The sequence below is a fragment of the Ceratosolen solmsi genome, unplaced genomic scaffold (genome assembly GCF_000503995.2).
Source record: "Ceratosolen solmsi marchali unplaced genomic scaffold, CerSol_1.0 scaffold53, whole genome shotgun sequence".
Classification (NCBI taxonomy): Eukaryota; Metazoa; Arthropoda; class Insecta; order Hymenoptera; family Agaonidae; genus Ceratosolen; species Ceratosolen solmsi.
In genome coordinates this window covers 681,939-692,815 of record NW_011948441.1, presented here as the reverse complement: position 1 = coordinate 692,815, position 10,877 = coordinate 681,939, and the positions used below count along the sequence as shown (strand labels likewise).

Genomic DNA, 10,877 nt, shown 5'->3' with positions numbered 1-10,877 from the left:
TTGTACATAATCAAAGACATAATCGATTACATAATAAATTCCATTTAAGATCTGACACCACATCAAGTATAGCTATTCATCAATCAAGCATACTTGATTCAACTACCATCTTCTCATGCTGCCTCACAAGCATGATTGACTGACGACATCAGCTGACATTGACAACATCAGCATAACCTCAAAGCAACACAGTAATATCCATAGAAGCCTTCATAGCATAAGAATTACAAGAACACAACATTTGAATAATCCAACAGAATTATTTATCTCTACACAACAGTGCAATATTATTATAATTGTTTTACAATCATTAACCTTGTTTTAATAAATATATTATATTTTTCAGCCTTGTCTGTTATTGTTTTCCTTTAAAATTATCCTGCCGAGAGACTAATCCACTGAACTATTGAATTGGCAGTTCGAGCCATAAGCTAACCCTTTAAAATCGAACATATATATATATGTGTGTGTGTGTGTGTGTGTGTGTGTGTGTGTGTGTGTGTGATAAAAAATCATTTTTATTTGCTATTTCATTTAATGTCTTCAGTATTACATCAAAACGGCAGAGCCTTAACCTGAACACTTCAGCTATTTTGTCGTACAGATTTTTTATTGCCATTAAAGGTTGCATGAATCTCATTTACCTTCAAAATGTTGGCAAACATTATGAAAGATCAAATGGAAATAATAAAAACAAGAGTTTGTGTGATCGGAGCTGGTGCGGCTGGATTATGTGCTGCTAGACATTTAGCACAAAACTCAAAACAATTTATTTTTCAAGTCTTTGAGAAAGCGTCGGATGTTGGAGGTACGTGGGTTTATACGGATAAAATTGGTTTTGAGAACAATGGTCTTCCCATTCACACTAGCATGTATAAAAACCTCAGGTATAGTATTGTTTTAAATGTTTTCCCAATTTAAGTATGCAAAATTAATAATATGGATTATTGATCTACAGTGTTTCGAAAAATCATGCGTTCTCGCGCGAATTCCAAAATTAATTATAGCAAATTTTTATTCTACATTATTTATTATATTTGGTAATATAAGAATTTAGTAGAATAAAATTTTTGTTAATTGAAAAATAAATAAAAAAAAATAATTGAAAAATTGTAAAATAATATTTAAAAATTAATATTAAAAAAATAAAATAAGATTGTAGTGTATAAATTGAACAAGTCAGTTTATTTTATAAAGATATTCATACAAAAATAGAAACGAAAATACTTTTCGAATAATGAATGATTTTTAACGATATAAAAAATTTAGGACTAATTTGCCAAAAGAAATTATGCATTTCCCGGATTTTCAAGAAATTAAAGGAAATAATGAAAGCTGCGTACCTCATGACGTTATTTTGGATTACCTAAAAAATTATACAGAACACTTTAAACTACGTGAATTTATACAAGTAATAATTTAAATGATTAAATAATTAAATAAATTATTAATAAATTGAATTTAATTAGTCAATGCTTTAGTTTAATACAGAAGTACTATTTATTACACCAAAAATATTTACAAATGATTTTCTATTGCAAAATTGGAAAGTAAAAGTGAAAAATCTTATATCTTCAGAATTGAAGGAATATATATTTGATGCAGTAATGATTTGCAACGGGTAAATAGAATATTTAATTGCTAATTGAATGAAATTTTTCTTTTAAGTAATAACTTGTTTAATTCTAATAGGAATATACAATAATATATATAATCCATCGATTGTTTATTATAATACTTGTTAGAAATTTTATATTAATAATTTAATAATTTACTCAATTTTTTTGTATTTTTGATTCAAGTTTAATTAACAATCAATATATTATAGTATTTTTGTATTATGTAAGTTACTTAATAACGCTCTTTGTTTAATACGATTTTTTAACTTTTGATTGTTTATTTAAATATAGGCATTATTTTGATCCAATCATTCCACATATTTCCGGCATAAATAATTTTTGTGGGCAAGTACTTCATAGTCATAATTACAGGTATCCAGAAAATTATACGGATCAAACAGTAATTATACTAGGAGCATCAAGTTCTGGCATTGATATTGCATTTGATTTATCCGAAAAATCATCTCGTATTTTCTTAAGTCACAATATGAATAGGTAAGTAATTATCTTAATGATCTTAACAGTGATTAATAATAGTAGTGTAAATAGAAAAAATAAATTTTTAAGAATATACCAATATAAAAAGATTTATAATAATATTTTAATTTTAAATATAAACTTATTTATAAAATTAATAAATGTAAAATAGGCTAATGTACTTATTATTATAAAGGTATGTATATGTAAGTATAAAAGAAACCTGAACTATATAATTTTTGTAAGAATATTAATATGTTGTGTGTAGGTTATTAAATTTAAATGATGATTCTTCAAAAATTACGGAAGTTGTTGGCATTGATAAATTCGAGAATGAAAAATTTGTTTTGAAAGATGGTTCGACTGTGAAAGCAGATATTCTCATATATTGCACAGGTTATCATTACAAGTATGCATTTATGGATAAAAATTGCAAAATTAAAGTCGATGAAAATTATGTTACACCGCTTTATAAACATTTGATCAACATTGAACATCCAACAATGTGTTTCATTGGCATTCCCACACACGTTATTCCTTTTCCAATGTTTCACATGCAGGTACCTATTTTTTAAATTACTGTGCGTAATTTTAATTAATTTCATTTTTATTTATTTGATATATTGACAGATAATAAATTTAGAATGGTCAATCATTTTTGTTTAATTTTTTAGCTGTTAGAATAAGAAATATAACTCGAAGTTCTGGAAACAGTCTTTATAATTTTAACATTATTACCATCCTTTCAGATCATAATAGTTTAAAAATTAATGTAGAATAAAAATGCCTCGTACATCTACTGACAATTATTGGTTTATAATAATTAATTCTAAAGAAAATTATAATGCACAGTGTAGATGAATTTGAAATGTTTATTTGATAGTTTGAAGAACTTTCATTGAGTTCTTTAAAATGTGTAATTGTTATTTATGTTACCGAAAAACCAAATTAATTTCAAATAATTATTCTCTAAAATAACGTTGGAAAAGATGAAATAAACTAACAAGACATTTATTTACAGGTGCAGTATTTTCTATCTCTCCTGAAAGGTAAAGCTCAGCTACCCAATATGTCAAAGATGCTGGATGACTCAAAGTTAAAATCGTTTAAGAAAAATCACGCGCACAAATTAGGATTTGATCAGTGGGCATATAATGACTATTTGGCAAAAGCTGGTGGCTTTGAAAATCTTCCTGCATTTTATAAATTAGGTTTTAAAATCTGGTCTGAACACAGAAAACGAAACATCGATCACTACAAACATTTCAATCTTGTTCCATCAGATGACTATGAATTATTCAGAATCGTTGATAATCAACAAACTAGCAGTTATTGATTCGTTAACATTTAAAAATCTTAATAAAATTATAATTAAAATTATTTTCCAATAAATAATATTTAACCGCTTAACAATTTCAATTCGGTTACTTTAACATACCAAAAGTTTTCTACACACGCATTTATGGTGACGCATGAATCAGCAAGTCAATATTTTTTAAATTGCAGATAAATTGTAAATTTATTTTAAATAAAAGATTTTTCGGAACTCAAATACTTTGAAATGTATTCAATGACAATCAGGCGGAACATAATGGCAGTGATAAGACAAATTAATTCAGTTAGTTTTTATTATAATATAAATACAAAATAAATGTTCAATAGTTGTTCACAAATACTTATTCATTTTAAATCAATACATATACCGTATGTAATAATATATACATAATATATATATATATATATATATATATATATATCAATATTAATAAAATTGAGAGCTCATGGATTAATGATAAGCGTATAATCTTGCATAAAATATTTAAAAAAAAAACATTTATTAACTATTCTCTATATATACATTTTTCTATGAATAAGCATTGTTTACCAATATTCAAGTATCGTTGAGAAAAACTGTTATTTAATTTCAAAGTGTAAGTGCAAATATCAAGTCATATTGAACGACAAGGAGGGATCTACACATACTTATTTTTTGTTCCAACTTTTAGAAATGTTAATGGCAATTCTAAATTATTCCAATAAATATTTCTTAATAATTATACATTCATTGGTTATTATATTAAATTAAAAAATTGTATTTATTTTATTTCGATACAAAGTTTACTAGTAAATTTAAAGTTCGATACAAAGACCTCAATTTTTTTATTCATAAGAATAAATTAATAATTATTTTTATTGCATTTAATGTATAAAATTATCTGTATGAAAAATTTGAATGTAGGTAATCAATACGCGCGTGTGTGCATACATATTTATAATTAAGTAAATACGATAGCCGTAGAATATGCAAAATGAACTAAAGATAAAATTGGTGTTCGACTTATCGGTTTATTTTGTAATTAATGTAATTATACAAAGTATTTAAGGTGTTTATGTGCCATCTTTTAATTCTTTGTTTTTAATTGTAATTTTATTTTCTTATTTTCAAAATGTTTCTCTCAAAACTATTAAGCTGATTTTAAATGCGGGTATTATTATGAATAAATGATGTTTTCCTACCAAAATTTATCAAAATTTAAACGTTCATCATAATATCATACAAAACAATCCCTTCGATTTAAAGGCGCATTTTATAAGTTTAATTAATTATAAAGGCACAGCATTTTAAAGATTTTGGTACTTTAATTTAAGTTACTACACACTATAATGTCATCAAATAGTTATTTTATAGAAAATATTTTAAATAAAGCGTTCATATTTATTATTAAAGAATCATTTTTAGAGTGTTTTATTTTCTGCCTTTTTTTCTTTCTTTATATTCTATCATAATCATATAATAAACCTATAACTATGAATTACATCTGGCATTTTAATGGATATAATTGTAATATAAATTTAATCAACAATAATTATTATAATTTATTGGCAATCTTATAAAATTAAGAAAAATATAATGTAAAATAACTAATTTATTTTAAAAATAACCATACAAAAATAGTTATATTAATATGCTGTATCGTTATGGAAATATTTAAAAAATTATATAAAAATAATTTTTTTCGTTTTATTTAATGATGGAACAGCCTTATGCCAGTATCCGCCCAGACAATATCGTGTTCGTTGCAAGCTTGTATCACAGATTCATCATTTGTTGAACCAGAAGGTGCTCCAATATAGCGTACTCCACTCTATAAACATATTTATATAGTTTGATAATGAGCTAAAAAAAACAAGTTAAATATTTAATTATAACATTAATAACAAAACAAAACAATATAATAATATAACTAATTTATTAATGTAATTTATACGTATAGAAATAGATGAAAATAATTATATTGCAAGAAATACAATTGGGCACTGCTATAATAAGTTTTATCTATAAAGTATTTCTAAATATTAATCATAAATAATATTTATGTTATTAAGTAAATTTCTAATTATACTTGAATTACTTTGCTAAAACGCGGACGACATGCATTATTAAAAATTTTAATTTATATAATATAAGTATAACCGTTTATTATTAAAAATATATTTTTTTTTTTTAATTTTGTATGCATATTAATCCGCTGTATCTTTTTACTTAAAATTTGGTGACCCTGATATATTAAATTTTGTAAAATGTAATTATACCAGTTTTATTTAAGATTAATTAAGATACGGTGCTCATACCCATAAATAAACTAATTATTATTTTATTCTGATTTATTATTTTTTAGTTTTTATTATTATTATCTATTATTTTTTTACAGTCAATTACATACAAAAAATTTTTTTTTTTAATTTTTTAAATTCAAATTTTTTAAAACGAAAATTTTTTTTCACCTACCATCTCTACCAATATAATTGAAATCATTCATTTTTTTGATTATACAAAAGTCGGTGGTGCAACTTTTATTCGCAGAATAAGCGCACAAGAGACTCAAATGTCTATAATGAATGAAAATAAATGTACGATAAACATATACAGAGCGCATTTTAATAAATATATTTTATAAACCATTTTTTATAAATGTAATATATATAATAATAAATAATGTCCAATTAAATATTTCGTAATATATACTTTGAACTTTAAAAGAAATTATAAACGTTGAAATAAATTATATTCAAGTTTATAAGATATGTACACAAGTATAAATTAGTTTTAAATTGTTTGCTTTTATCATATTAACCAGTTTTCAATCCAACTCCACATGTAAGCATTTATATTTCAAATTAAAAAGTAACCATAAAAAAAAACATTATAATTTGAAATAAATCAAAAGAAAATTTCAAGATGAATCTATGAGAAAATAGTAAATATAAAATTGTATATTTGCCTTGAAACAAATCGAAATATACTTACCAACTTCGCTCTATCAATATTATCACGGAAAGGGAAAAAAGCATCGCTACTGAGGGCGACATTATTAAGTTTTTTTATCCATTCGTCCTTATCGGTTTCGCTAAGCTTTTCCGGTACAATTTCATATAAAGCTGCCCATGCGCTTTCAGGCATATCTCGACCAACTGTATCATTCACATAATTATCTATCGCATTCGATATTTCAGCTCTCTTTACACCTTTTTTGAACTTCATATTAATTACATTCGGATGCTGACGTAACCACCTGTACAAGTGTGATAATGTGCACTTAATTTATATCTTAGAGAATTTCAATAGTTTATTAGCATTCGATGAAACTTAAAGTTAAATGGGTTAAAATGTATAATAAAGAGCAGTTAAAAGTTACAAGTGTATATAAGATTTCAAACATTAAAAAATATATTACTTTGATAATTATCGATTTTTTTTTAAAGACTACGCCATAATATAATTATAAGCTCTGCAAATTCATAAGTTATATTTCACCAAATTTCATTACATTTTTAACTTATAATAATCTTAATAATAAATTTTTATCAATTAAATTGAGACATCATTTGTAACTATTGCCTTGCTCGCGCACATCATTAAAATATTAGTAAGACTTCTCACAAATGTAGCGAACATATGCCAATTGATTTTTAATTGCTTATCATTGTACCAATTATCTGCCTTGTTCCCTGCAAGTCTGGTGCAATGTATTCTCGACTGTTGTCCAGCTCCGATGCCGATAACCTGTCCATCCTTGGCATAGCATACGGAGTTACTCTGGGTGTACTTGACGGCAATGGTGGCCACAATGAGGTCTCTCACAGCGAAATCCGGTAGATCTTTTGTCTGACTCAGAAGATTCTTAAATGTCGACCGTTCGATTTTGGCATTATTGCGTTGCTGTTCGAGCGTCAGTCCATAAATCATTTTTCGTTCTATGTTCGAAGGTTCGTAGTTCGGGTCAATGTCGAGTATGCAATAGCCACCATTCTTTTTCTTTTGCAGCAATGTGAGAGCTTCTTGGCTGTAGCCTGGCGCAATAATTCCATCCGACACCTCTCTATTAATAATTGTACTCGTACGTTAACTATTTAAAATAATTCTCCAGCTAAACTATGATGTTGTTTTGATAGTTTTTTTTTATGACTGCTGATATTATTGGAAGTGTAAATTATTTTAAAATCCTACATCATTAGTGCATAAATTTTGTGAAAAAAAAATTCAATAGCATTTCAAAATACGACGTTATCGTTAGTATAATATATTAATTTATAAAAACACGTATTGACAACAGCAATTACAAAATAAGGATTGATAATATGAGCTTTGTTCATTCATTCATTGACGTGTATGATGTATTATGAGAATTTTTGAGTAATTTGAAATTAAACGTGACAATTTTGAAACGCATTTTAGAAAGGTACAAACCTTGAAATAATTTTGGCGGTGATAGCGTCACAGGGATTGGATAGAGCAATGAAATCTCCAAAGCTGGACATCCTGTCAGCTCCACGCGCTCTTGCATAAGCCACCGCAAGTGGCGTGAGTTTATCAGCAATGTCATCCACCTATTAAAAATTTGTATTTACTCGCTATGCTTTTTGAAACCGAATGTTATATTCTGCTGTAAACACACATATGTCATGATAAGTCAGCAACAACGCGCATACTACAATATACACACACACACACAAATGCATTTACACATATTTGTACGGATGAACATTGATAGCGGTACGTTAAAAGGTTTGAAAATAAAGTGAAAATTGTTTTCAATGTGTAACAAACGTAAAACAAGTGGAGGCAAGTACTTGACATAATTTGGCCTGGATGTCGTTGAGGGCAATTCCAACGGCGGCTCCTGCAGGACTAACATGTTTGAACGAAGTTGCTGCCGGAAGTCCCAAGGCGAGTTTAAGATCCTTCACTAACTGATACCCATTAAGTGCGTCGCAAAGATTTATGAAGCTGGGTGAACCGTTTACTACTTTGATTGGAAGATTGTCAAGCACTGTAAAGATCTGGGCTGGTTTTTGGTATGGATTCATACCGTAACGTAAGGTGAGCTGTGATATATTGGTCCTGTATTGGCGGCGGAAGTAATTCGAAATGACATCGTCGTACTGTGCCGTATGCGTGAAAGCTTTAACTGCTAAGTTCTGCCTACAATATTTAGTCTTTTAACAATAATTTATTTGAAAACTATCGTAAACAATCATTTGGTAACTAAAATATTTGGCCATTATACATTATTGTTTAATGCCGATAATTAAATATGGAGATTTACAAATTAAATATTTAATTTACCTTGTTTGCAATGATACATCATTGGTTGGTGAACTTTCTAATTCTGTGATAACCTTTTCATAATCGTTGGGGTCACAGATAACTGTTACTCTCGAGTGATTTTTGGCAGCAGCTCTCAATAAAGTCACTCCTCCTATGTCTATGTTCTCCACTGCATCATCTATAGTTACATCTGGATTGGAAATAATGTCAACAAATGGATACAGGTTGCAAACAACAATATAGATATATTCAAAATTCTGTTTTTTAAGATCTTCTTTATCAGATTCTGTTAATCTGGCCAAAATACCTGAAAAAAATATAAAAAAATTTATTATTCAAAATAAAAAAGAATTGGTATTTTTACATTTATTTATGCTCACACATTTAATGAAAATCTTAGTAGTTCAATGTATAAACTACCATTGTATTAAGTATTTTATTAAATATTAATTATTGTCTAAATTTTTTATAATTCAATGTTTTTTTAATGGAATATGGAATGTAAGTAATAATAATTACTTAAGAAGACAAAAAAATTAAATTATTTTATAGATAAATTTAAATTGTTACAGTTTCTTAATTTAAATAATAAATAAAAATTAATTTGTAGCCTTTTTTATTAACAAAGATATTATAATTTAATCATTTACCACCATGGATAAGGGGATGTAAAGTTTTCACACGACCACCAAGTATCTCAGGTACACCAGTGATATCTGCTATATCATTAACATTGATACCTGAATCTCTCAAAGCTTTACCTGTGCCGCCTGATGCAACAATTGTAAAACCAAACTCTTCAAGCTTCTTTGCAAAAGTTAAAATGTTTGTTTTATCGGAAACACTCAATAAAGCTAGAACATAAATAAAAATATTATATTTTTATATACTTTTAAACAAAATGGCTTAAATTCAATTCAATTTTTCAACAATCCTTACAACTGTAGATTATTTATAAATATATGTCTATGGAATGTAGAAGCATATATTTAATAAATATTTATAGTTATTTACAAATATATGCTACTTTAATATAATATATAAAAGTTAACTAATATTCCAATACTATTCATTTTATTTTATATTATAATTTTCGACTATTAAAACATAATTTTCACTTATGTAATTGAGTTAAATAATTTATTATATCAATTATTATTTTTTTTTTATTTTCAATATATTTTTATAAATTATATAAGTATAATAATGCATACAACATTTTTGATTGATATTAAGTATACAAATCTATAAATGTCTTTTAAATTAGACTTTAAATTATGATATCAAAAAGGAGATAAATAAAGTATAATGTTATAAATATTGCGCAATATATTAATTGCATTTGCATGTACATGTCCATTAAAAATATTTAAAAATTGAAGGATAGTACAGAGCTCATATTAATTATCAGATTTATAAATAAATAAAAACTGTAGTTATATAACTATAGATATATAATTTTAATTTTAACACACTTTTTATCTAATCATAATCTATGTTTTGTAATTTTAAATAATTTTATCGTCACATGTAATATATTAGTTACTTTATAGGTTATATTAGCATAAATCCAATCAGTAATTTGACAATAAAAATATTGATTATATAATGTGCCAAAGTACAGAAGCTTTATCATTTGCACTTCATTAGTTTCTATAAATTAATTTAACATATAAGACATGATCATGATTTTTTTACATGCAACCGGTACTTTGCATGCATCTGCACAAATTAGTACACAGAGATTTTACAACGGACTCGATAGTCCTTTATAGAAGTAGCTAATAAATAAATTTAAAGTTCATCGTTGTTATTTTCATACGTTTAAATGTTCTTACCTAATTTTCTTTCGGACATTTTTCTTAGATTTCAGATACGATGATATATTAGCAGTGTTCTTTTCCTATTTAATCACTATCATTGACGATACTCGTACTTCACCTACTGCGAGCGCAATTTAAATTTCAATCTTGACAGAACGTAATGTATAGCTTGATACCACAATGGTAATACGAGTTAAGTTTTAATCTTTGTTTGTATAGCTTGAATTATGTAATACAAACGTAGAAGATAATTTCTTTCAACATTACAGTATAGTTTACAAGTTTTCTCTGACTTTTTTCTCTTCTCGTTTTCATTTTTATAAAACTCATTTTTTCGATACATATTAT

General features: G+C 26.2%; 2 protein-coding genes across 2 annotated transcripts; one reads left to right on the top strand and one right to left on the bottom strand.

The window, feature by feature from the left end:
* The first annotated feature begins 539 nt into the window (after positions 1–539).
* Positions 540–3,721, top strand: LOC105365725 (flavin-containing monooxygenase FMO GS-OX-like 4). The gene is made up of 6 exons (XM_011503958.1): positions 540–887; positions 1,270–1,411; positions 1,482–1,621; positions 1,911–2,114; positions 2,365–2,656; positions 3,118–3,721. Exons 1-6 carry the CDS (start codon positions 652–654, stop codon positions 3,430–3,432), a joined length of 1,329 nt encoding a protein of 442 aa, XP_011502260.1. The 5' UTR covers positions 540–651; the 3' UTR covers positions 3,433–3,721.
* A 1,348-nt stretch (positions 3,722–5,069) lies between these two features.
* Positions 5,070–10,835, bottom strand: LOC105365660 (bifunctional purine biosynthesis protein PURH). Its single transcript, XM_011503881.1, has 8 exons — positions 10,545–10,835; positions 9,357–9,560; positions 8,725–9,013; positions 8,229–8,580; positions 7,846–7,985; positions 7,088–7,477; positions 6,406–6,670; positions 5,070–5,242 (listed from the first exon to the last, which is right to left on the bottom strand). Exons 1-8 carry the CDS (start codon positions 10,561–10,563, stop codon positions 5,123–5,125), a joined length of 1,779 nt encoding a protein of 592 aa, XP_011502183.1. The 5' UTR covers positions 10,564–10,835; the 3' UTR covers positions 5,070–5,122.
* Positions 10,836–10,877: the final 42 nt, after the last annotated feature.